Below are 27,508 nucleotides of genomic sequence, written 5' to 3' on the forward strand. Positions count from 1 at the left end.
GTACAGCATCCTATATTTTTCATTCGTAACACTAATCATCGTTCACAAAGACCTCTGTGACATTTTGATCTATGACATCTCTCCCCCATTAGACTCATCTCCAAAAAGGCAGAGACAGTCTGTGCAGTTCACCACTGTATTCTCAAACCCAATGCCATGCTCGGCAAATGACAAAAGCTCAAAATATGTTACATATAAAGCTAGAATTCACGTGTGCAAATGGGCAGGCAGACAAGGGCTACTGAGGTTTCTAAGAATCCGAGATCACTCTAACTTGAGAAAGCCATTTTATATGGGATAGGAGGTTCATGCAGAGGATAAAGAATCTTATATCCAAAGCTGAATAGGAATAGCATCCTTTCATCAACAGGAATCCACTGAAGAATTGAAACAAGGAAACTGTGTGTCCTGTGTGCTAGGAAAATTAATGTGGAGAACTGGACTACTAGAGGCAGTAAAAACTATTAGAGGCAGTAAAATAAACGGCAAGGAACTGTGGTAATGCAGGCATAAAATGATGAGGTCCTGAAAGAGAAGACGGTCACAGGAACAGACAGATGTGCAAAACACTGAGAATGAAGAGCCAAAAGAACTTAAGGACTGATTAGCTTCAGGGGCATGAAAGAGGGAAGAGTCAAAGATGATTCAAGCGGTTTAATGGTGAGTGATCCATGAAAGACAGTACCATTAACAGAAATGGGAAGTCAGGACTAAGTTCTCTTAGGAGAAGGAATGTGCTTTGTTGGAAGTGATGGCTAACATCCACACAACTGAACACATGAGACCAGATGGAGGACAGTCAAGGCTGACAATGTAGATGTGTGAGTTGACTACAGGTAACGTTTTAGAATGAATGAGATCTCTCAGAGAGGTTGTGGTTAGTCGCTCAGTTATGTCTGACTCTTTGTGACCCCATGGACTGTATCCCACCAGGCTCCTCTGTCTATGGAATTCTCCAGGCAAGAATATTGGAGTGGGTTGCCATTCCCTTCTCCAGGGGATCTTCCCAACCCAGGGATCGAACCCAGGTCTCATGCATTGCAAGTAGATTTCTTTACCATCTGAGCCACCAGAGAGGAGAAGATATAAAGGGCCTTGAAGGGAAATTCTCTAAACCATTTGATCTGCCCCTGGTGTGAATTATGTTTTTCAAGCTATGGAGTCATTCAGACCAGTGAGTTCCCTGAGGGTATAGCTGAGCTCAATCGTGCATTCCCTAAAGCATACATTAAACAGTGTTGTACACAGCTTGTGCAAAATAAGTAGCCTATTAAAGGGGTCAATTATTTTCAAGATAATTTTTGATTATTAATTCCTGTTCCATCTGCATTTTGTATTTCAAAAAGTGGTGCCCTAGGTAGAACTTTGAAAGATCCAGGCTTCAGTTGAAATTATTATTATCAATAAGGTTAGACAGTTTAAATCATTTATCCAAAGCTCCGATTTCCCAAGGCTCCAGAACTGATGAACTGAAAGACCAGACCCTGAGACTCTGAAAACCTTAAAACAACAACAATAACAACAACAACAACAATAACAGGTGGTTGGAGGTGGAGGGGAAGAGAGGCCCAGTGAGACTGGGGCTAAAGCAAATCCCAACTAGAAGTACAGAACACTCTTCAAGAAGTTTTTGCACAAAGTTTAATAGGAAATATTACTAAGGGAGTGAAAACAAAACAAAACAAAAAATTCAACTGTACGCTACACGAGTTGAAAACGTACAAAAATAAAGACGCTTCAAGTGAAGTTAAGGATAAATGAGAATAATTAAAGGGAATTGAGAAAAGCGACTTAAAAACAACAGCATAATGATGGAAAAGTCATTGGCCTGTTCGCCCATAAAATGTTCCTAGGTGTCAGTCAGAGGTGTGGTAACTGAATTTAAATTCAATGCTTAGGTGAACATTATTTCCCCAGTCACAGTTAAAAAATTTTTTAAAGGGATTACTAAAATGGATCAGAGAAAATATTTCTGTACGGCTTCCCTCCTTACAAAAAAATTATCAAGGTAGAATATACCACAATTCTGTAACTGCAACAATGCTCTAACTGCAACAATGCTCTAACTGCAACAATGTTCTAACTGCAACAATGCTCTAAAGCGAATTGTTGCAAACGTGCTAACTGCTAAGATAGGTGATTGTGTTTATGGGAGAAGTCACTGAAGAGAAAAGAAACCAGTTGAAGCCACAGACTCAGGGAACCTGACAAGTCATCTACAATCCAGCCACCCTCTCAACATCGGATTGACTTCCACGACAAATCTAAAAGATGGTCAACCAGTCTTTGCCGGCTGGTTTCCAACTACAACAAATGGGCCTCTGGTAAACTGACTTTTCTCAGTTGCACAGCTCTCATTTGTTGCAAAACCCTTCTAAGGTACCTTCTAGTAACTTTCACCCCTGGTCCTGGTTCCCTCAAGAGCAACACAGTACACGATGAAAGTCGCGTTCTGGTTTTATTTTTAAACTTCAACAAGCAAACTAGGTTTGCTTTCTGGCATGTCAATACATTCCTTTTTTTAAACATTTGACTCCCCTTGAAGGAAAAAGGAATGCCAGGCACAGGTTCCTTCAGACTCACAGGGCTGAGACCTCCACAGCAGAGCGGAGAAAGGGAGCTTAAAGAACTACACACACTAGGAGACGTTGCAACTGATATGAAATCCCCGTTGCCAAGAAGCAAGCAGCTCCAGCCCGTGACCAGGTGCTGGGAAGAGATAGAAGCCACACAGATCTGGCGTGGTAGCTCCAAGCCTGTGGGGGCCAAGAACCCTCTATCTCTTTTTGCCACAGCGGCCGGGGGGAGGGGTGGCTAAGTGGGCACTCATCTCCAGGTCAGCGGCAAGCCCGGCGCCTCACGGAGCAGAGTGCTCGGCCCCGGGGAACCGGCATCGCTAAGAGGAGGGCTCGGTGAAACAACTGGCAAAGCCCAAGCCGCGCCGCTGGGCCAGCTGCCCGTATGCCCAACCACCCCGCCCGCCGGACGCCGTCCTGAGAACCGGCACCGGTGAGCGCTCCGGGAGTTGGAGACGTCTCGAGCTCGGCTGGGATCCAGTCTATCCCGCCCGCCCACCCTCTCTCACTCCCCGGCCCAGAGCTGAGCCAGAGGCCACCCCAAGGGGTGGTGCCCAAGAGGCAGACGGCGTTGGTGGTGAATGGCGCGGGCTGGGCCCGAGCTCCCGCGCGGGCAAGCGAGCGGCTGCGGCGGGTCACTCACCGAGAGGACGCTCATGCGGATTGGGGTCTCCAACAGGCACGCCATCTTGAGCCTTCCCACCCGGCTGCAGCCGGCGCCGGCGCGGGGGCCGGCACTTTCGACAGCCTACTACTGGGCCAACCACAGGTACCTCTGCAGAAAGTCAGGCAGGTAGACGAGAACAGACCACCCTCTAGACACCGCTGAACTATGGCCAAAGCCCGCAGAGGGACGAGCAATGGGAAACCGCGCCAGGGGCCTCCTTACGAATCGTCCTCTCAGAAACGGCAGCTACTCTCAGCCTGGGTTAGAGATGGGCAGCAGTTCCCGCATGCGCAAAGAAGACCTGCCGGCCCCACCTGCGGCTCGCGGAGGGAGGAGCGTCAGGGGCGGAGTCGGGAGCTTCATAGATTGATTCGTTACAATTTCTTGAGTTCCCGTTCTCATTATCCCAAAAGACTGGTGTGTGGAGCCACCTACATAATTTGAAGTTCACTTTCACATTCATTATCTCACTCCTTCTTTGCACCAAACTCCTAGCGTCGTTATTATCTCCATCTTACAGGAGAAACTGTGATCCCAGAGCCAAGTGTTCTGCCACCAGTAAGAGTATTTCACGATCCGACGCTGAAGGGTGAGCTGTTTCAGCATTTTCCGACTCTTTATTCTAGTGTAAAGAATAGATACTCTAGAGCCAGAACGCCTGAATTTATTCCTTGCTGTTTCACAGAGCTGCATTACCTGGGCATCTCCCATGCTTCAGTTTCCTCCTGTGTCAAATAAAGGGTTAGAAGAATGGAAAATGTAAAGCTCTTACAACATGCCTGAGACATAGAAAGCGCTGTATATGTGTTAGCGTTTCTCGAGCCTCTGAGTCAAGTAGAAAAAAAAAAAAAAATGGGGGCAAGAATCTGACTAATTCACACTACCGCTCTGATCGTTGAAGCCAAATAAAAATATGCTTCTAATTCTATTTTCTGACTGACGAGTTCAGCTCTCTCATTCCATTTGTGTGGTTGTGTATATATGTGGACAAAGCTGCTCTGGATTTGGCTGAACAGGTTTCAACTTCATGCTGTTCGCAACCAGCGAGGTTTTCACAGCATGATTGCAATGAACCTATTATATTACTCGTCCTTATGCCATTGCTGAAGACACTCCCTAACGCAGGCTGGTATTACCTCTCCCCTGGACTAGGATAATAGCCTTCCCATGGAGGTTGTAGCTCTAGCGTAGCTTTCACTTTGCTCCTCACTGTTTTCCTATCTTATCCCTGTATTTGGTTTCCAAATTTATTGTGGTACTAATCATTCTTGCTTGTGGGCCAGTGTTCCCTCACTGTTGACCTTCTAGAAAGCAGGGATTTCATTTTAGGTTTTCTTCCTGCCGCAACACTATTCCCCAAATTTCATTACCCTGCATACCACCCACACAATGTTTGCCAATCTGCACCCAGGTATTATTCCCTCAATGTTTTTCTTTAAAACCAATTTCAACTCATTAATTTTAGCCTCATCCTAAACCATAAGGCTCTGAAAAGTCAAGTATATTTTTAGTCTAGTACACATTAACATAATAACTACAAAAATGTTTAAATGTCCATCATGTATCACCTAGGACCATATCATATACCACTACAAACCACAAAAGAGCAGATCATAGCCCTTGTACAGAGCGTGCCTGCTAAGCTACTTCAGTCGTGTCCAACTGTGCGACTTTATGGACTGTAGGCTGCCAGGCTCCTCTGTCCACAGGATTCTTCAGGCAAGAAAACCATGCCCTCCTCCAGGTGGCTTAGTTTGGGCACTCCCAAAGGTAGATCTTGGGGACAGTGATTTGGGTGCAGCTAGTTTATTTAGAAAGGGTTTCCATGGAACAGAATTGATGGATCAGCAAGAGTGGGACAAGAAAGAAGAAAAAGTCGGTGTAAGGGTCCATTGTTGAAGTCACTGCTTATTCCTTAAGGACCCCTGAAAAACTTATAGCATGCCTCCAATCCTGGATAGCCATCGTGAGGTTGGAGCATTAATTCACCACTCCCATCCTGTACTAAGAGTTTCCCACAGCTTTTAATTCTCTACCCTCCTGGATTGTACTTCTGCATAGAACAGAGAGGGCTTCCCTAACCTGATGTAGAAAAGCAGAATGTGAAGGCTCACATTTAGGGTAGAATGCAGAGAACATTTCCCTAATGGGTCAGCTGTAAAGAATCCACCTGCAGTGCAGGAGATGAAGGAGTCATAGGTTTGATCCCTGGGTCGGGGAGTTCCTCTGGAGGAGGGCCTGACAACCCACTCCAGTATTCTTGCCTGGAGAATCCCATGGTCAGAGGAGGCTGGTGGGTTACAGTCCATGGGGTCACAAAGAGTTGGACATGACTGAAGCTGCATGCATGCATTTAGATAGCATACATCTAAACTTGCAATAGAACCCTCATTACAACTGTGGCTAAAATCAAAGCATCCAGGCTTTTCTGTTTTATTTCCAGAACATGACACGACTGTTTTACAGGAAGGAAGTATTGATTAGCAAAGCCCTAAGCTCTGGGATCAGGCATCCCATTTCTAGTCCAAAAGTGAGAGGAGAAGGGGATGACAGAGGATGAGATGGTTGGATGGCATCACCAACTCAATGGACATGAGTTTGAGTAAGCTCTGGGAGTTGGTGATGGACAGGAAAGCCTGGCATGCTGCAGTCCACGGGGCCATAGTCAGACATGACTAAGCAATTGAACTGAGCTGAAGTGAATCATAAGTACATCCTTCAAACCTAAATAATGAGTAGAAATTGAGGGGTAATTTAAAAAATTTGTTTCAGCCTCCATGGAACAGCAACAACAAAACAGTTAACTTTGGGAACAGCCACACAGACTCCTCAACACACAGGAATGAAATTTCAGCCCATCCTTCCCTTTCTCAAAGCAGTATTAATTTATGAAAAAAATCACAACAAAGTGTGAGTTTAATAAAGAAAAAGTAGGAATACACAACAGAAAATAAGGGTGGCTCAGCTGGTAAAGCATCCTCCTGCAATGCAGGAGACCCTGGTTCGATTCCTGGGTCAGGAAGTTCCCCTGGAGAAGGGATAGGCTACCCACTCCAGTATTCTTGGGTTTCCCAGGTGACTCAGATGGTAAAGAATCTGCTCGCAATGCGGTTTGATCTTTGGGTTGGGAAGATACCCTGGAGGAGGTCATGGCAACCCACTCCAGTATTCTTGCCTGGAGAATCCCCCAGGGACAGAGAAACTTGGTGGGCTACAGTCCATGGGGTCAGAAAGAGTTGGACATATCTGAGTAACTAAGAACAACACAGCAGGAAAGAAATCTGAAAAGTATTTATAAACGTCTAAAGGGAATTGCCAGGGTAGAGAAATAAAGCCATATTTTTGAAAGTAGAAGCATGTGAAAAGAAAAAAAATGTGAAAGAAAAAAAAATAATAAGGAAAGCTTATTGTGTAGAAAGAACTTTCCTCATAGCTCAGCTGGTAAAGAATCTGCCTGTAATCCAGGAGACCTGGGTTCAATTCCTGGGTTGGGAAGGTCCCCTGGAGAAGGAAATGGAGAATCCCGTGGACAGAGGAGCCTGGCAGGCTACAGTCCATGGGGCTGCAAGAGTTGGACATGACTTAGCAACTAAACAAAAAAGGAATGATCCCAAAAGGAATTTAGAGGACCCTTTAAAAGATTTGAAAATAGAAGCGATTTCTTAAATCAATTAAAAAGAAAAAAATGGACTAACAGTGGTACAGAGGAGATATAGTTTGGTTCAACAGACACTAACTGTGGGTTTACTTGGCACACATTGTCCTAGGGATTCAAAGTGAATAAAGATGTGGCTCCTGCCTTCAAGCAGACAGGAAAAGAGTGAGTCTCTGAGAGGTTCAATACTTTGCTCTCTAATACATAGTCCTCTGTGACCCAATAGGACTCTCCCACATGGGATTACAGAGCACTTAAGCAAGCAACCAATTAAAGAAAATCGACAAGAGCTTTGCAATGAGAAATACTGCATCCATAATTCAGGTGTTTGGAGGATGTAAAATATGTATACACATAAAGCAGAATTGAATAAAAAAGTCTCTTAATAGAAACAGCAGTAAAGTAGAAAGTGCACTTTTTGTTTTTTATGTATTTATTTGGTTGTGCTGGGTCTTAGTTGTGGCATGTGGAACCTTTTAGGTGTGGCCCATGGGATCTTGTTCCCTAGCCACAGATTAAACCCAGGCCCCCTGCACTGGGAGCACAGTCTTAGCCACTGGACAATCAGGGAAGTCCACAAAATGCACTTTTTATAACTAGGTAACTGCTATGGCTGGATTTCAACTTACAAATTTAGAAGAAATGATGAATTTGAAAACCACTCTTTTGACAACCATAGGAGTTCTAATTGAGGCAAGAATCAACAATGAATGCTCAAACTAATTGGGAGAAATATGATGAGAAACAGAACCTCCCCACAAGTTACTAATGATAGTAGATAAACGATAGATGGGCTTCCCTGGTGGCTCAGATGGTAAAGCATCTGCCTGCAGTGCAGGAAACCTGGGTTCGATCCCTGGGTTGGGAAGATCCCCTGGCGAAGGAAATAGCAACCCACTCCAGTACTCTTGCCTGGAAAATTCCATGGACTGAGGAGCCTGGTAGGCTACAGTCCATGGGGTTGCAAAGAGTCGGACATGACTGATCAACTTCACTTTCAAACTTGATAGATACCACTTTATTATAGTGATTATAATTAATAATACCACTAGTGGGATAAATAGACATCCCATGGTATTATTCACTGAAAGGGATATAACATCAGTTCTGTGGTATTCCTGCCAACATCAGACAAACCTTGAGGGACATACAATAAAATAACACATCTACATCCTTCAAAACTGGCATGAAAGACAAGAAAAGCTGAACAACTGTTAGAGGTTAAAGGAAACTAAAGTGACATGACACTTACTAAATGCAATTTGTGTTCTAGGATTGAATCCTGAAAAAAATAAAATTCCCCTCTTGCTACATAGCACATAAATGGGAACACTGGCTAGGTGGGAACAAATACTGTGGATGAGGTATTGTTAATGTACTGATTTTGATAACTGTACTGTTATAAGAAAATATCTTTGTTCTTAGAAAACACAGAGTGAAGAATTAAAGTGTAAAAATGGAGTCACTGTGGGTTAAGCAACTGTTTTTTCTTTAATAATGAGAAAAGAACTCCTTTAGAGAATAATAATCAGAAGACCAAGGATCCTGGAAATTAATTCACTCAACAAAATGTATTTACTAGGTACCTACTATGTGCCAGGAACTGTGGTCAGGGGTGCTAATACAATTAACAAGAAAGGCACATTCCCTGTTATCACAGAGCTTTCAAAAAATGAAAGAGAGGAACTTCCCTGGCAGCCCAGTGGTTAGGACTCTGCTTCCACTTTCCACTGCAGGGGACATGAGTTCAATCTTAGGGAACTAATATCACACCTGTGACACTGGGGGAGGGTGGGGAAGAAGAGAGACAAGTCATTAGAATGTAGGATGACTAGTGAAAGGGTGTGGGGCTAAGAGAGGGTCTACGAGGAAACCTCATCAGGACTAAAGTCATAAGAAGTCCTTTTGGTAGAGGTGGCTCCCAAGCTCTGACCTAAAGGGTCAACAGAAACAGACCAGGCAAAGCTCTGTGTGCTGCTCCACACAGAGTGTGGCTTTTCCATAAATATTTGTCTAATGAAACAATTAAGACACCACTTCACTGCATTTAGATGTGGAAACACTGACAGATCTTCCAAGATCAATGCTAGGACAAGGACCTCAATTATTTATAGGAAAAGAGACACTATAAAACCAGCAGGGCTTCAGATGGCTTACCATCTTCTGGATTACTGGGGACTCCAAATTCAGACTTAAATTTAAGAAAGTGGGGAAACTACTGGACCATTCAGGTATGACCTAAATCAAATCCCTTGTGACTACACAGTGGAAGTGAGAAATAGATTTAAGGGACTAGATCTGATAGAGTGCCTGATGAACTATGGACGGAGGTTCGTGACATTGTACAGGAGACAGGGAGCAAGACCATCCACAAGAAAAAGAAATGCAAAACAGCAAAATGGCTGTGTGAGGAGGCCTTACAAATAGCTGTGAAAAGAAGAGAAGCAAAAAGCAAAGGAGAAAAAGAAAGACACACCCATTTGAATGCAGAGTTCCAAAGAATACCAAGGAGAGATAAGAAAGCCTTCCTTAGCAATCAATGCAAAGAAATAAAGGAAAACAATAGAATAAGAAAGACTAGATAGGGATCTCTTCAAGAAAATTAGGGATGCCAAGGGAACATTTCATGCAAAGATGGGCTCAATAAAGGACAGAAATGGTATGGACCTAACAGAAGCAGAAGATATTAAGAAGAGGTGGCAAGAATACACAGAAGAACTATACCAAAAAGATCTTCACGACCCAGATAATCATGATGGTGTGATCACTCACCTAGAGCCAGACATCCTGGAATGTGAAGTCAAGTGGGTCTTAGGAAGTATCACTACGAACAAAGCTAGTGGAGGTGACAGAATACCAGTTGAGCTATTTAAAGTCCTAAAGGATGATGCTGTGCTGCACTCAATATGTCAGCAAATTTGGAAAACTCAGCAGTGGCCACAGGACTGGAAAAGGTCAGTTTTCATTCCAATCCCAAAGAAAGGCAATGCCAAAGAATGCTCAAACTACCGCACAATTGCACTTATTTCACATGCTAGTAAAGTAATGCTCAAAATTCTCCAAGCCAGGCTTCAGCAATACATGAACCGTGAACTTCCAGATGTTCAAGCTGGTTTTAGAAAAGGCAGAGGAACCAGAGACCAAATTGCCAATATCCACTGGATCATGGAAAAAGCAAGAGAGTTCCAGAAAAACATGTATTTCTGCTTTATTGACTATGCCAAACCTTTGACCGTGTGGATCACAATAAACCGTGGAAAATTCTGAAAGAGATGGGAATACCAGATCACCTGACCTGCCTCTTGAGAAACCTGTATACAGGTCAGGAAGTAACAGTTAGAACTGGATATGGAACAACAGACTGGTTCCAAATAGGAAAAGGAGTACATCAAGGCTGTATTTTGTCACGCTGCTTATTTAACTTATATGCAGAGTACATCATGAGAAACGCTGGGCTGGAGGAAGCACAAGCTGAAATCAAAATTGCCAGGAGAAATATCCATAACCTCAGATATGCAGATGACACCACCCTTATGGCAGAAAGTGAAGAACTAAAGAGCCTCTTGATGAAAGTGAAAGAGGAGAGAGAAAAAGTTGGCTTAAAGTTCAACATTCAGAAAACTGAGATCATGGCATCCGGTCCCATCACTTCATGGCAAATAGATGGGGAAACAGTGGCTGACTTTATTTTTCTGGACTCCAAAATACTGTGGATGGTGATTGCAGCCATGAAATTAAAAGACGCTTACTCCTTGGAAGGAAAGTTATGACCAACCTAAACAGCATATTCGAAAGCAGAGACATTACTTTGCCAACAAAGGTCTGTCTAGTCAAGGCTATGGTTTTTCTAGTAGTCATGTATGGATGTGAGAGTTGGATTATAAAGAATGCTGAGCCCAGAAGAATTGATACTTTTGAATTGTGGTGTTGGAGAAGACCCTTGAGAGTCCCTTGGAGGGACAGTCCATCCTAAAGGAGATCAGTCCTGGGTGTTCATTGGAGGGACTGATGTTGAAGCTGAAACTCCAATACTTTGGCCACTTGATGCAGAGAGCTGACTCATTTGAAAAGACCCTGATGCTGAGAAAGTAGAGGGCAGGAGGAGAAGGGGACGAGAAAGGATGAGATGGTTGGATGGCATCACCAACATAACGGACATGGGTTTGGGTGGACTCTGGGAGTTGCTGATGGACAGGGAGGCCTGGCATGCTGAGGTTCATGGGGTCGCAAAGAGTCGGACATGACTAAGTGACTGAACTGAACTGAAAAGACACCCACATCCCCACTCCAAGCAATAATGACCATAGTAGGCAAATGAGTTTGAAAATGGAGATGTAAAGGTGACAAGTTAGGCAAAGTAAATTCAATCTTCACCATTTACAAGACAGGAATGGAATCTGAAAAGACAGCAAACCTATAAACAAGAGATATTGCTAGCTTTAAATAAAAAAGTCTGATGAAATTAGGAAGTCTGATGGAAGGTCTGACAAGTTAAAAATGCAGAGCCTAGAGTCGCCGCAGAACTCTTTTTATTAATATATCTCTGTGATGTTTGCCTCTCTAGTTTTCCCACGGCAGACTTGCTCACTTGTTTCTTGCAATTAGTGTACTGCCTGGAGAAGGCAATGGCACCCCACTCCAGTACTCTTGCCTGGAAAATCCCATGGACGGAGGAGCCTGGTGGGCTGCAGTCCATGGGGTTGCTAGGAGCCGGACATGACTGAGCGACTTCACTTTGACTTTCATGCATTGGAGGAGGAAATGGCAACCCACTCCAGTGTTCTTGCCTGGAGAATCCCATGGACAGAGGAGCCTGGTGGGCTGCTGTCTACGGGGTCGCACAGAGTCGGACACGACTGAAGTGACTTAGCAGCAGCAGCAGCATCAGGTGTGGTAGTGCCACAACCACTTAGTTCAATTACAAGATACAGATAGCAGGGATGGATGTTTTATCTTGATGTTTATAACATTTTATTTATAAACTGACTAGAAAACTCACTGCCCAGATAGCTCCATAGCTCATTCCCTTATTTCGTGAAGCTCAATGTCACCCTATCAACATAGTCTTGCAGAACCACCCTACATTCATTAAGTGCCCTACCCCTACCACAGCACTTCCGATTCCCTCACTCTGTTCTAAATCATCCATCTTTTAAATGCAGTTCTTTCCTGTGTTATTTATTTTTATTCAACTCTTACTTGGCTGGATTTCATTGTCAAGTCATATTTTTTCAAGAGGGCCTCATGGGTATTGTCTCCTTGGAGGCCTTTCATGGCTGAAAATATCTTGCTTCTTGCCTTTTGCTTGAATGATATCTAAGCTGGTATAACACACAAGAATACAGAACCCATTTTAGGTATTTTAAGCAAAAAGATTATAAAATTATTGGGTAAACAGGGAGGGAATAGTTTACTCCGGATCAGGAACAGCAAGAAGTTTACCATCACTAAATGAGCTCGGGGTGCTGAGCTGCCACAACTGTTGCCAGAGCCAGAAGAGAAAAGAAATGGTTTTTACTTTTCTTCTACCTCCTAACTTTACACAAATGTTTCTCATTTGCAAAACCTAATCCAGACTTCAGCTGGCAAGGAACTCTAAGAAATGTAGTTTCTTAGCTTCTAGCCCCTGCACCACATGAATGGGCAGATATATATGTTTCTAAATATTTCAGTGCGTGTTTTCTAAAAACAAGGGAATCCTTTATGTAGCCATAGTAAAATGATCAAGATCAGGAAATTAACACTGATACAGTGCTATCTAATTTACCGATTTTATTCAGATTTTGCAATTATCTTAATAATGTATTTTTATAGCAGCACATAGCATTCAATTCTCACAAATCTTCAGTATCCTTTGGTTTTTAATCTTTCTCAGTCTGTCCTTGTATTTCACAACAATCATATTAAAAATAAAAGACAGGCCAGGTAGTTTAATATTTTTTGTCAATTTCAATTTATCTATCTTTCAAGATTAGATTCAGGTTATGCATTTTTTGTAGGAATACCACAGAAATAATGTAAGTCATCTCAGGAGACAAATGATGTGGATTTGTCCATTCCTAGTGAGATTAACTTTGATCACTCTATTAAGTGGTGTCTGTAAGGTTTCTCTAGTGTAAAATCCCTATTTGTCTCTTTGTTAAAAAAAAAGAAAAGTATCTTTTGGAAAGAAACTTTGAGATCATACAAGTGAAGTGCAAGTCGCTCAGTCCTGTCTGACTCTTTGTGACCCCATGGATTGCAGCCAGTCAGGCTCCTCTGTCAATGGAATTCTCCAGGCAAGAATAAATGAGTGGGTTGCTATTTCCTTCTCCAATAATTGAGATCATATAAATAGCTTCAAATAATAGATACGTTGAGACTATATAAGTATCCTGTGTGTGTGTGTGTGCTCGTGTGCTCAGTCGCTTCAGTCGTGTCTGAGTCTTTGTGACCTCATGGAATCCTCCAGGCAAGAATACTGGAGTGGGTTGCCATGCCCTCCTCCAGGGGATCTTCCCGACCTAGGGATTGAACCCAGGTCTCCTGTGTCTCCTGTATTGCAGATGGATTCTTTACCGCTGAGTTACCATGGAAGCCCTATAAATATCCTATTACTCTTCAAAGTTTTTCCTAGTTGTTTTAACATTCATTGAAAATTCTTACTTGGAACAGTGATGATGATGATGGTAAATGGTAATTTTTAACTCCAACTTTCCTTCTATACTTATCAATCAGCATTCTTATGTAAATGTGAGCTCTCTTTTCCTATTTACTTGTTTATTCACTTACTTCTGTCAGAATGAAATAGTGTATTCTTACTTTATTCAATGAGCTAATGTCTGTTACTACAATTATGCATTTTGATGCTGAAATTGTTTCAGATTTGGCCTGTAAGAAAGCCTTCAGTCAATGTCATTTTGATGTTCCAGATTCTTTGAGTACTTTCTGTTTTCATTTTCTTTTTGTCTTTCTTTTTTATTTTTTAAATTATGAAAATATGATAACACATTTATAGGAGACTTGGAAAATACAGAACAGAGTTACATACAGTTCCACTGTATATTACAATTATTTTTTAAGTAGATTAATTAAGACTTTTAGTTGGAATTTCACTATCAAACTCTTAAAAACTAATAGAATGAATATACAGAAAAGTAGAAGCATATAGTAGGCCTAAAAGGCACAATTAGGTGAAAATACAATTTTCATACAACAGTAGGATAGAAATTCTATTCCAGTTACCACAGACTATAAAATAGGGGACATATCCAGGGACATAAAACAAGGTGCAAAATTTTCATGGTCTAAAGGTATTGAAATCCTAGAGTCTGTTCTCTTATCACTGTGGAATTATGTTAGAAATTAATATCAAAAGATATTTGAAAATAACTCACATATTTTCAAGGAGCACACCTTTTTTTTTTGGTACAAGAAGATCCAGGCTCATGTTGTACTTTCTCTGCCTTGGAATCAACCACTTCAACAAGCAGACTTGATTTAGAGGAGAAAGGTCTTGTTGTAGCTACAAAGTTTTAATTAATATCTGTTCAGCTTTACCCTAGATTAGGCTTTTTTTAGCCTGTTTCCATAGTTCACATGTGGTTTCTTTTTTCATCTTGCTCATCATTGAGTATTGGCTTCCCTGGTGGCTCAGAGGCAAAGAATCTGCCTGCCAAGCAGGAGACACAGGTTCAATCCTTGGGTCAGGAAGATTCCCTGGAGAAGGAAATGGCAACACTCCAGTATTCTTGCCTGGGAAATTCCATGAACAGAGAAGCCTGGTAGGCTACAGTCCATTGAGTCACAAAAGAATGGACATGACTTAGCAACTAAACAAAATGAGTGCCTCTATCTAGATACTGTCTTTACTCTAACAGAATCAGTATTCCTGGGCTTCCCTGGTGGCTCAGACGGTAAAGAATCCGCCTGCAATGCAAGAAACCTGGGTTTGATCTCCAGAAGTTCGATTCTTTTCTTGATTAAATTTGCCATAAGGGTTTTATTTGTTTATTTGTTTCTGCCTTGGCCACAAATTCATCAACTGTCAGTCTGGTCCTTTTCCCTCCTGGATGTTTTCGAGACATTCTTCCGCTTTCATTGAGTTTGCTGTCTAGTTATACAAACGACTAGTAGGAAAATGAAGAGTCCCCGGCCCCCTTAAAAAAAAAAACAAACAAAAACCCCTGATAATTTTAGAAACTCCTCGAAGAGATAATTTCAAAATCGTCAGTGGGTTTTTCAGTTTTATTTTAAATTTGTTTTTATTTTGGAGTGTCTTTTAGAAACCTTTTAATTTCTAATCAATTTCAGGCAACTATCTTTGCCGTGAGGGGTATACACCCTAAGTTTGGTTTCATATTATCAAACTACACTATTTTCGGGAATGTTTATTCTACTATTCTGGTTTTAATTTCTAGCATCTGTCAATCTGTTCGTACTCAAAAACCCGCCAAGACAGGCAAAATCCGAGTCTTTGAACTTTCCCTGCAATCCCTGAGTGGATGCTGCCCTTCCGATCCCTTTCTCGCGAGATTTGGAAAGCGGAAGTGAATTATACTACTGGAGACTTGGTTGCAGGAGGCGGCATGTCAGGAAAGGCGGGCGGCTGCTGAGCTCAGTCTGGTCTTCGCTATCTGTCCTGGGCTGGTTCTGGCTTAAGGGGTTGCGGGCAGCGCTCCCCTCTTCGGACCGGCAGGGATGCGCGTGGCTGTGGCCGGCTGTTGCCACGGCGAGCTGGACAAGATCTATGAGACGCTGGCGCTGGCGGAGCGGCGCGGCCCGGGGCGGATAGACCTTCTGCTCTGCTGCGGCGACTTCCAGGCAGTGCGCAACGAGGCCGACCTGCGTTGCATGGCCGTGCCGCCCAAGTACCGCCACATGCAAACCTTCTACAGGTGAGGGACGCGGCCCGGCCCGCGGTACGAGGTGTGGGGCAGCCAGCGGTGGGGGCTGGGTTCCAATCCCGTGTGCCTACCACTGACCAGCTGTCTCTCTTAGTTCTCGTTTCTCGTCTTTGTTCATGCTGTGTATCTAGGAACTGGCGTTTAGTAAATGTCAGCCACTTTTCTTCTTTCCATTCATCTATTTGTTTCGAAAGGGATCTCAGCCTGAGAGGGACACCTGGAGAAAGAAAATGACAGGTTCCTCTACCTTAATGCTTGATAAAACTCTGGGACTTGTTCATTTAATGATCCAAGAGTTTTTATTGGATCCTTGCTGTGTGCTAGTCCTCGTTCAGGGCTTGCCCGATGGCTCAGAAGATGAAGAATCCGCCCGTAATGCAAGAGACGTGGGTTCGATCCCTGGGTTGGGAAGATCTCCTGGAGGAGGGCATGGCAATTCACTCCATTATTCTTGCCTGGAGAATTCCATGGACAGAGGATCCTGGCGGGCTACAGTCCATGGAGTCACAAAGAGTCGGACACTACTGAGGACTAAACACAGCACACACAAAGCAGTCCTCATTCTAGAAACTAAGGCTTTAGCAGTGAACTGACAAAAGTTTTTGAGCTCACTGAACATACTTTGGCTTGAAACCCAAAGTGGCAGCTCTTCATTCTTAAGGAAAAGGATGGGGAATTCGTTTAGGAAGAGCTTTTAAAGTTTTTATGATGAGCTCAGATTTTTTTCCTTGAGATCATTTTGCTTTTCTGCTGTGACTAATTGTATAGGCCTGCCCACTTGCGTTTCTCTGTGTCTCATTTCTGCAATACCAACTGACAACTTTTAACCTTACGTTCTAGGTATTACTCTGGGGAGAAGAAGGCCCCAGTTCTCACGATTTTCATTGGGGGAAACCATGAAGCCTCAAATCATTTGCAAGAGTTACCCTACGGTGGCTGGGTAGCACCAAACATTTATTATTTAGGTATGTGTTTATGGGTAATTTCTTGGTCTGATGGCATGGAAGAGCCTGCCAGGATTTGTATATCAGTTGATCAGCATCTTGAGATGTGTGGTGTTTGTGGACTGTCTTGATTTAAATAGTTCATTATGAAAATTTAACTAAAATAATTCACATAAGTAGGCAATCTTGAGAATATGCCCATGCATCATTTAGTGCTTTAAGCAATTCTTAATGTAACTGCAAAGAGCTTCCACACTGTTTGCATTCTCTTTATTTTTTTCCTATTCCTCTTATTAAATTAAAGAAATAAACTTTTAATAATGGAAATTGTTAAACATTGATAAAATAGAGAATAGTATAATGAATCTCTGTACCTATTAACCAGCTGTAACAACGATTATCATTCTGTGTTCCTTCTTTTAACCCACTCCCCACTAAATTCTTTTGTGGAAGGAGGTGATTGTAGTATTTTAAAGCAAATCTTAGCCATCAGATTATTTCACCTGTAAATACTTTAGCATGTATTTTTAAGTGATGAAGATTTTTTAAAATACCACTACTACAGTACCAGGATTATACCAATTATCTATTATTATCTGTTACCTAGTTTATGTTCATATTTCCCTGATTATCACAAAGAAGTCTGTTTTACAGTTGACTTACTCACATAGGATCCAAACAAGGTCTGCGCATTTTATTTGGTTGTCATGATTCTGAAATGTCCCTTTTCACTTTCCTCCCTACCCCTCATGCTATTTATGTTGAAGAAAATGGGGAATTTATCTGGCAGTAACAGACTTTCCTGCTTTCTAGGTTTAGCTGACTGGATTCCCTCGTGTTGTTTAGCACTCCTTTTATCCTGTGTGTTGCCTGTAATTTGCATTTAGGTTTATAGTCCTGATTAGGTTCAGGTTCATTTTTAATCCTTTTGAACTATACAGTCCTTTCATGTCTTTATTTAAATGTTTACAGATGTTTCTGAACTTTAGAAGTTTCATTCTTCTTCTTTTTTACTGATTGATCTTCTTTTGACAATTGTAGTATTGTGAAAGGGTGAAATTGAAGATGATCAATCAGAAATGAAATATAGAAACTGCAGGTTCTTTATACTTTACACCTTTGACTTTTAGGTTTATAACATATAAATCCATCATAGAACATTTTCCCCTATTTCCCCCACCCCCTCCCCATATTCTATTAGGTACCAACCTCCCAGGTGACTTAGTGGTAAAGAATCTGCCTGCCAATGCAGGAGACACGAGTTTGATCCCTGGGTGGGAAAGACCCCTTGGAGAAGGAAATGGCAACCCACTCCAGTATTCTTGCCTGGAAAATCATATGGACAGAGGAGCCTGGCAGGCTACAGTCCATGGGGTCACAAAACAGTCGAACAGGACTTAATGACTGCTGCTGCTGCTAAGTCGCTTCAGTTGTGTCCGACTCTGTGCGACCCCACAGACGGCAGCCCAGCAGGCTTCTCTGTCCCTGGGATTCTCCAGACAAGAATACTGAAGTGGATTGCCATTTCCTTCTCCAATGCATGAAAGTGAAGTCACTCAGTAATGTTCGACTCTTCGAGACCCCATGGACTGTAGTCTGCCAGGCTCTTCCATCCTTGGGATTTTCCAGGCAAGAGTACTGGAGTGACTGACAACACAACAATACCACAATTTCCCTCTTCACACACCCTGTCTCATTTGTTCCTCCCTCTCCGCTCAGTCTCTTGCCTGATTTGCTTCTAGTCCCCTCTCCCTCGTCCACCTTATATATTATTGGCATATTTCTATGTAAAAGGGTAACCTCATCATGATACTTAATTTTCACATAATTTTAGGACTGAATGGTATTCTTGGCCTCCAAACCATTAAGTTAGTAAAGAGATTGCTTTATCCTATAGTAATTTTATTTAATTGTGTAATTTTTCAGGTTTGGCAGGAGTAGTAAAATACCGAGGAGTAAGAATTGGTGGAATCTCTGGTATCTTTAAATCTCATGACTATCGAAAAGGTATTATTATCCTTTAAAAAAAAAAAAGTTACATTCTTTTTTTAAAAATTGAAGTAAACTTGACTTACGTTGTTACATTAATTTCAGGTGTACAACAAAGTGGGTATTGTTATTCTGAAAATTGTTTTAATTTCTTATTATTTATTTTTATTATTATTTTAAAGTTTTTATTTTATTTTTGGTGGCGCTAGTCCTTGTTGTGGTGGGAGGATGTCTCTAGTTTCTTTGTGGGGGCTTCTCTGGTTGTGGCTTGTGGGCTTAGTTGCCTCATGGCTGTGAGGTCTTAGTTCCCCAGCCAGGGATCAAATCTATGTTTCCTGCTTTGGAAGGTGGATTCTTAACCACCAGACCACTAGGGTCGTCCCCTGAGAATTGTTTTTAAACTTTAGAACTTGTATGCCACAGAGTAACTTAAACGTAATATATAGTTTGACTTTTTCATTGAATTTCTTTTATGAATAGGTTTGTTAAATTTATAAAATATTATATACATATGAAAACATAAAGAACATTAGAATGTATCATCTGTGTATCCACCATTTAGTTTTATTTGGTATTTTGCCATTTTTAGTTTTGATTTTTAAGAAAAAAAAAAAGGAGTGCAGATACAATCAAAATTCATTGTTTGTCTGTCCTCAGTCCCATCTCTCCCCTTTTTTCCTCTCTTACTTCACCAGGCAGTCACTAGTCTGAATTTGGTGTTTATCATTCACTTGATTATTTTATGTCATTACCATATCAGTTAATAGCTTTAAACATTGTATTATATAGAGTGCTTTAAACTTCATTATAAGTGTATCATTTTACATATATTTTTATGCAACATTTGTTTATATGTTTTTGAAATCCATGTTGATACATGTAACTGTATTCATTTTAATTTGTGAATAGTATTCCATTGTATAAGTATACCACACTGAATCTGAATGAATCGTAACTTGATTTTAAAGAAATAGCTTGGATTCCCATTGATTTTAAACTTTCATGAATTAAATTGGCAGCTAAAATTTTTATATCCTCAGTATAGCTATTAAATTCAAGTCTGTTCCTTGCTGCCCTGCTCCCTGTTGTAAACTGTTGGAACAGTCTACAAAAATAGGCCGTCTCGTATGTAGCAGGTGTGGATGCAAATAGGAGCCACTCTTTGGAGGATAATTGGTAATATCTGTGGAAATTATACAAGTATTTTGACTAAGGTATTCTACTTCTAGGAATTTATCTACAGATATAGTCCACAAGTACAAAATGATATAAACAAATTTATTTATTTCAGTCTTCTTTGTAATAGCAAAAGATGGGAACTAGTTAAGTATATCCCGATATAGGGACTTCTTTGGCGATCCAGTGGTTAAGACTCCAAGCTTCCACTGCAGGGGGCTTAGGTTTAATCCCTGGTCAGGGAACTGAGATCCCACATGCCATATGCCAAATTCCCCATCCATCCTTCCCTCACTCTTCTTTCGCCTTCCCCTATACCTATCAGATGGTACACCTTTTAAATCTTAAACTATGTGAATAAGCAGTGTATTCTAAAATTAAATATAATTTAATTTTAAAAATCAGAAGCCCCTCTAGTCATTTAGATTTATACTTTGTAATTAGTTATTAGAAAATACCAGCATTTAGAGAGCAGGGTTTTTCAAATAAAATTTTTAAAAACCAAAAGTATTGATGACAAACATCAGTTTTGGAGCAGTATATGTATGTATTTATATTTTCAGTATTTAAAGGAGTTGAATACAACTTCTCTTCTTTAAGGTCATTTTGAGTGCCCCCCTTATAATGCAGCTACAGTAAGGAGTATATATCATGTGAGAAATATTGAAGTCTACAAATTAAAACAGGTATGTAAAAACTATACTATGGCAGACTTGAAAAAATGTAAAGAAATTGTGTACCAGAATGTATTTTGATCAGTTTAGTCTTTTACTTCCAAGAAGAGCTTAATTCTATATTTCTAAAATTTGGATCTTGAGTTGTTTTTAGGAGGTTCACAGATGAACATTTATAAATTTTTAATGGCTATACATTTATTTTAGTGATTAATAATAAAATGTTTGATCCATGATTTCAGCTACTATTCCTTAAGGTAAAGCTGATGAATACGTATTGGAAAAAAGTGATAGTTTACAGAAAGTATTACTTTTTTATTTTAAATAGTGATATTAAATAGAAAATAATAGTGATAATAGAGGATATAGGAAAATCGTGAAGGTCATATTGAAACACTGGCTTAATTGGAGAGTGGGTGAGACTAGGTTTTTGTTTGTGATCCCATTTAGTGCCTGGGCTTCCCTTGTGGCTCAGCTGGTAAAGAATCTGCCTGCAATTCATGAGACCTGGGTTGGGAGGATCCCCTGGAGAAGGGAAAGGCTACCCACTCCAGTATTCTGGCCTGGAGAAATCCATGGACGGTGTAGCCCAGGGGGTCACAGAGTTGGACATGACTGAGTGACTTTCACTTTCAGTTTTCAGTGCTTAACTGGGCTAGCAATTTTCATCTGTGATTGTTCATATAAATGTCACTCAGATTCTGTGAGATAGATATTGCTCAACTTTGTCACACTAAGGGTGAGAGGCCACGGCTCAGTTAGGTAAAGTCACCTGCCGGAGACTTCCCACACTGTTCAGTGGTAGAGTCTGCCAGGCTGAACTGAGCCTGGCAGTCTAATCGAAGTGTGTCTCTACTGAGCTGCCTTGCCATAGAAAATAAGGATCATTTATGAGGTAAAGAGAAAGTTATTTCTCTTTGCCTTGATGAGTGAGTAGCTCAGTATTTCTGTAATTTCATTAAATAAAGTGTCCCTAGGATGAATTCACTGAAATCTAGAGAACTCTGTGGGTAAGTGGTTGTGTGATAGTGGAAGGAAGGCAGAGGATTCCTTTTGTTTAATCTCTTTTTAAGAGCTTGCTTTCTTTTCTTTTTCTTTTAAAGCTGAAGCAGCCTATGGACATATTCTTATCTCATGATTGGCCAAGAAGTATCTATCATTATGGAAACAAGAAGCAACTTCTTAAGACTAAATCTTTTTTCCGACAAGAAGTGGAAAATAACACACTAGGAAGTCCCGCTGCCTCTGAGCTTTTAGAGCACTTAAAACCTACCTACTGGTTTTCCGCCCACCTACATGTAAAGTTTGCAGCCTTGATGCAGCACCAGGTAGGAACCAAAATGTTTATTCTTTGATTTAATAAACGCTTACTGAACATCTATGGGCACCATGGGCACAGTTGGGAAGTTAGCGAAAGAAATCAAAGATAAGTTTCCTTTTGTGAGTAACTCAGCATCCAGTTGGGAGAAGGGACAAGCAGTCAGTTATAGAATAGTGTAGTAGGTCTGTGACAAAAGTGCTAGGGTACTGTGGGAGCACCTGAACCAGGCCACGGTAAGGTGGGGATGTGGACAGAGAGATGAAGGGATAGAGGAGGTCTTCTAAAGGAATTGATGTTGCCAGGAAGAAGCAGGTTATCAGGGTAATCTAGGCCAAGGGACCAGTGTGTGCACAGGCTGTAAGTCTGAGAGTGTAGCGTCTTTCAGTTCTGTTCAGTCGCTTAGTCATGTCCGACTCTTTGCGACCCCATGAATTGCAGCACGCCAGGCTTCCCTGTCCATCACCAACTCCTGGAGTTCATTCAAACTCAGTCCATCGAGTCAGTGACGCCATCCAGCCATCTCATCCTCTGTCGTCCCCTTCTCCTCCTGCCTCCAATCCCTCCCAGCATCAGAGTCTTTTCCAATGAGTCAATTCTTCGCATGAGGTGGCCAAAGTACTGGAGTTTCAGCTTTAGCATCATTCCTTCCAAAGAAATCCCAGGGCTGATTTCCTTCAGAATGGACTGGTTGGATCTCCTTGCAGTCCAAGGGGCTCTCAAGAGTCTTCTCCAACACCGCACTTCAAAGGCATCAATTCTTCGGCACTCTGTCTTTGGGGAAGTGCAATTGGTCTCTGGGGCTGAGGCACAGGGAGAGAGAAAGCTGGAGCAAGATCATAGCTGCCTCCCAGCCCTTCTCTGCAGTTTGGGAAAGTTGGGAGATAGTGACATCAGAGTTCCATTTCAGAAGGATTAGTTTGGCAACAGTTTTGTGTGTGGGTTGGAGTAATGTAAAGTGGGAGACAGAGCAGGCTATGTAAGTAAAAGATGAGGTTCTAACCTATGGCAAAGAGGGAACACAGAACGAAGCAGGCTCCAGAGAGATTTTGGAAGCAGAATCATCAGAATTTAGTGGCAGAGGGAGGAAAACTTCTGGAGTGCTCCTTGGGTAACTGCATAGCTGATTGTGCTTGATAGCAGGTAGATAATATAGACTTTAGAGCTAGGCTTTTATGGAAATACATGGTTCTTCCTTTCACCTCCAATTCTGACTTAATTCTGACTTTGCCATAAAGTATTCCCTAGGGAAAATGTTTAGAACACACTGGGTTAACAGAGATACCTTCTCAGAAGCTTCTCTAGAATTTCTGAGCGTCTTTATTATTTATTCGGCTGCATTGGGTCTTAGTTGCAACTCGTGGGATCGCACGTGGCACTTGGGTTCTCCCTAGTTGTGGTGCATGGGCCCCAGAGCGTGCTCTCCGGCTCAGTGGTTGCAGTGTGGGCTTAGTTGCCCCATGCATGTGGGATCTTTTTTCCCTAACCCTAATCCCTGTGTCCCCTGCATTGGAAGGTGGATTTTTTAACCACTGGACCGCCTGGGAAGTCAACCTGAGAGTCTTTAATGTCCTAATGGGCATCACCTTACTCCAGGATCGGGGATGGGGTATGCAGTGCTTCCTGAACTTACTGGACCAAATCCTTTTCTATGGTAGAGGTGTACTTCAGTGATGCTCCTCAAACACAGTCTGGAAGGTTCTGTCTGAAAACATGCCTGTGGGCCCTCTCTTATTCTCACTCCCCAGCTTCACTGGGGGAAGGAAGCAAGGTGACCTCTTTCATCTTCCTTTGGGCTATTGCCAACGTGATTATCCTCATCTCCAAGTCTTCTGTTTCTGTCAGTCACCTGCCCCGCGTCCTTGTTAATCTCTTCTGGGCTTGTGACTTTCTTGGACTGTTACCGAAGCACCTGACTTGATGCTCCACCCCCGCCCCCACCTGCCCAACTCAGTCTTCTGGTATCAACCTCAGAAGCCTGTGCCTCTGAATTAGGCTATTTTGATCCCCTTGTTCTTGGCACCTCTGACCTCACCAGTCTTCCATTTGAGCTCTTTACCAACACCAGAGACCGCCATTCCTCAGAACCACCGTGCTCCCCGAATCTGCTCGTGGTCTCTGTGCCTCCCACCGGCCACTCCCTCCCCACCACGGAGTCAAAACTCTCAGCAGGGTGTTGAAGAGCTTGCTTCCTTGCTGTTCTTAGTGAGTCACTTTTTACTTCTTCCAGTGTGACTTTCATGTTTGTGATCCCCCCATGTTGCTTTCTGCCAGTTCACTTTTTAAAAAGAGCTTTATTGGATTTTTATTTCCATATCAAAAAATTCACCTGTTTTAAGTGTAGAATTCAGTGATTCTTAGTAAATTTCTGGAGTTGTGCAAACATCATATATAATCCAATTTTAGAACATTTCCATCACCCCAAAAGATCCTGTGTGCCTCTTTGATGTCAGTCTGTGTTCCTGCCCTCAGCCCCAGCCAACTACTGCTTTTTATCTCTGTGGACGTACCTTTTCTGAACATTTCGTATAAGTGGAATCATAAAATAAATAGTCTTTGGTTTCTGCTTTCTTTCTTTTACTTGCTTTGAGGATCATTTTTGTAGCGAGTGTCACTATTGCTTTCATTTTTATTGGTGAATATCTACTTTGGTGTTATATCTAAGAATCTTTGCCTAACCCAGGGTTACAAAAGTTTTCTCCTATTAATTCTTCTACAAGTTTTATGGTTTTAGCTCTGCCAGTTTACTTTTAAGCTCTTCTCTTGTCTGTTCTTTAACCTTTGTGTTATACACTTTGGTTTTTGTGTTTTATTTGCTTTAACATTATCATTACCACCATTACTTTCTGCTGTGACTACTATAAGGACTTTTGTCTGTGCTGGGTCTTCGTTGCTTTGCCTGGACTTCTCTAATTGCAGTGCACAGCTCTAGTTGCGGTGTGTGGGCTTCAGTGGCTGCAGTGTGTGGGCTCAGTAATTGTAGCACCCCAGCTTAGCTGCTCTGTGGCATGTGAGATCTTCCTGGACCAGGAATCAAACCTGTGTCCCCGGCACTGGCAGGCAGACTCTTAATCACTGGACCACCAGGGAAGTCCTCTTGTAAGGAAATTGAAATGCAGAGAATTTAAGTGCCTTGCTTGCCATTGTACAAGTAGAAATAGAGCTAACTTGTTTTGGAAAAGTAACAGTTGTTCCTTTAACACACAACTTAGAGGTATGGGTAATAAAGATTATTTCTATCCTATTCAATGTATGACTTGCCTGAGATGATTTTTTTTTTTTTTTTTTAATTGGAGGATAATCGCTTTACAATGTTGTGTTGGTTTCTGCCATAATGAACATGAATCAGCCATAGGTATACATATGACCTCTCCCTCCCCACCCCACCCACCCGAGGATGTTTTAACATTCTTTATTAAATCATAGTTCATATTTTCTAGACCATGGATAAAGGACAGTCAACCAAAGCAACCAAATTTCTAGCCTTGGACAAGTGCTTACCGCACAGAGACTTTCTTCAGGTAAAGAGAAAATAAAATAACTTTGCCATGTAGTTTGCTCTTCCAATGATTAAAAAAGAAATTACTAACTATTCTTTCAGAATTTATTGTTGTTCTTTGTAATTTATATATTCTGAGTTTTCTTGGGGAATGTTTAAGTTACTTTAATGTTTTTAAGCTACTAAATTAAATTCCTAAACTGTATTGTTATATTGACATTCCTAGAATATAAGAACAGGTATGTATTTCTTAAAATTACCGATTTCTTCCTGTAGGTAATAGAAGTAGAACATGACCCCAGTGCTCCTGATTACTTGGAATATGATGCTGAATGGCTCACTGTTCTCAGGGCTACTGATGATCTTATTAATGTGACTGAGCGCCTGTGGAATATGCCTGAGAATAATGGCCTACATACAAGGTAAGTCTGGCCTTATTTAGGATTTGCTTTCTCCATTGTATGCACAGTTTTTGTCCCCTCCACCTTGTTATAATTTTTTTAATCAAAGGAGTTATTGTTAAACGACTGTCAGAACAAGTCAGAGTTTACCGACTGATATGAAAACTGCACGTTTTCCATCTAAGAAATCCAAGAAAATGGACTGCTGAGCACTAGCTCTAAAAAGTGTATAAGTGCATCAAACTGTACGATGGTGGAGATTTGGTTTGCACATTAAAATAATTTGTACTTGTTTTAGGGCGTGAGTTAAGGACAGCTTTTTCTAAAAATTGTTTTAATTTCAAAAATGGCCCTTTGCTAAGTTAACTATAATTTTATTAATTTTGAAATGTGGTTAATTTTTTAATTCTTTCACCTGCAGTCCATACTTAGATTTCATTATTTATTGCTGAGGTCGATAAAATGTAAAAAGCTATTGTTTTTGACTTTTTAGATGGGATTACAGTGCAACAAAAGAAGCTATTAACGAAGTACTGGAGAAATTGAATCATGACCTCAAAGTTCCAAATAACTTTAGTATAACAGCTGCTTGTTATGACCCTAGCAAGCCACAGACACAGATGCAGTTGGTTCATAGGATCAGTCCTCAGACGACTGAATTTTGTGCCCAACTTGGCATCACAGACATTAACGTCAGGCTTCAGAAGGCCAAGGAAGACCAGCACTTGTGTGGTGACTATGAAGGGCAGGATGACACGGAGGGTAATGACTCTGGAGAAGACCCTAGTGAATATAACACAGACACATCTGCCCTGTCCTCTATTAATCCAGATGAGATCATGTTAGATGAAGAAGAGGAGTATGATGATAGTATGGTAAGTGCACACAGTGACATGAATACACCGTCTGTAGAACCGTCTTGTGATCAAGCTTCTGACTTTTCTGCAAGCTTCTCTGACATCAGGATCTTGCCAAGTTCCATGACTGTATCTTCTGACGATACCTCGGGTTCCCCAGTGTGCAAGGAGGGGAATTCTGGTGACCCTGTGGACTTGGGGGATGGAAAGGACTTAACCACGGTGCCACTGAAGAGGCTGAGTGATGAACATGAACCTGAACAAAGAAAGAAAATCAAGAGAAGGAATCAAGCCATCTATGCCGCAGTGGATGATAATGATACAGCCTGAGACAGTTTACTTGTCTTAGTATTATATGTAGATACATGATTTTTAAGACTATATTTTTAGAATTGGATCTTTGACTCAAGACTTAAGTTTGTAATAATGAAGTTACATAAGAAGATTTTAGTTCGGTATATATTTTATCTTTGGAACTTTGTATATTTCAGATGAAAAAGATATTAAAATTTCATATATTTACTTGATTGAGTACCCCTTTTTCTGAGAACTTAATTCACTTTAATTTTTTTTCAGCAAGCACTTACTGAACACATACTTTGTACCAGTTACTCTTCTATAAGATGGCACTACAAGGATGAGTAAGACAAGGATTCTTGCCTTCAGAGAGTTACTTCCACTATAAGTATTTTGGTGTATAAAATATGGCATATTTATATATATTTTTTACAGAGTTAAGTCATTATTGTATCTATACTTATATGTGCTCTCTTTTCATTTGTTATAAATATTTTCTCTGGTCAGCTCTTCAGTTCAGTTCAGTCACTCAGTCATGTCTGACTCTTTGTGACCCCATAGACTGCAGTA

General features: G+C 41.3%; 2 protein-coding genes and 1 long non-coding RNA gene across 7 annotated transcripts in view; 2 read left to right on the forward strand and 1 right to left on the reverse strand.

Annotated features, from left to right (window-relative positions):
• Window positions 1-3,305, reverse strand: part of ARMC8 (armadillo repeat containing 8) — a 108,827-nt gene extending 105,522 nt beyond the window's left edge. For 4 of the 5 annotated variants that reach the window (XM_061420721.1, XM_061420699.1, XM_061420689.1 and 1 more), the window contains exon 1: window positions 3,220-3,303. In XM_061420721.1, the coding sequence (XP_061276705.1) occupies window positions 3,220-3,264 (45 nt within the window). In that variant the 5' untranslated portion in view covers window positions 3,265-3,303. Of the gene's footprint in view, window positions 1-3,219 lie in introns of all 5 variants that reach the window. The other variant, XM_061420710.1, reaches the window with a different exon arrangement.
• A 456-nt stretch (window positions 3,306-3,761) lies between these two features.
• LOC133249842 (uncharacterized) lies at window positions 3,762-4,171 on the forward strand. The gene is made up of 2 exons (XR_009737119.1): window positions 3,762-3,832; window positions 3,929-4,171. It is a non-coding gene; the product is annotated as an uncharacterized LOC133249842 (long non-coding RNA).
• An 11,147-nt stretch (window positions 4,172-15,318) lies between these two features.
• DBR1 (debranching RNA lariats 1) lies at window positions 15,319-27,168 on the forward strand. Its single transcript, XM_061420736.1, has 8 exons — window positions 15,319-15,774; window positions 16,624-16,748; window positions 18,654-18,734; window positions 20,493-20,578; window positions 21,670-21,894; window positions 25,325-25,405; window positions 25,660-25,805; window positions 26,278-27,168. The coding sequence occupies exons 1-8, from the start codon at window positions 15,578-15,580 to the stop codon at window positions 26,969-26,971; spliced, it is 1,635 nt and encodes a 544-aa protein (XP_061276720.1). The 5' UTR covers window positions 15,319-15,577; the 3' UTR covers window positions 26,972-27,168.
• Window positions 27,169-27,508: the final 340 nt, after the last annotated feature.

This window comes from Bos javanicus, chromosome 1 (genome assembly GCF_032452875.1).
Source record: "Bos javanicus breed banteng chromosome 1, ARS-OSU_banteng_1.0, whole genome shotgun sequence".
Lineage (NCBI taxonomy): Eukaryota > Metazoa > Chordata > Mammalia > Artiodactyla > Bovidae > Bos > Bos javanicus.

What these genes read in the sequence shown, in the direction of transcription:
- DBR1 (XM_061420736.1), top strand. Translation starts at nt 15,578, where the DNA reads ATGCGCGTGGCTGTGGCCGGCTGTTGCCACGGCGAGCTGGACAAGATC. An exon ending in CAGCCTTGATGCAGCACCAG is followed by an intron (nt 21,895 to 25,324) that starts GTAGGAACCAAA and finishes CATATTTTCTAG; the next exon opens with ACCATGGATAAAGGACAGTC. An exon ending in AATAATGGCCTACATACAAG is followed by an intron (nt 25,806 to 26,277) that starts GTAAGTCTGGCC and finishes TTGACTTTTTAG; the next exon opens with ATGGGATTACAGTGCAACAA.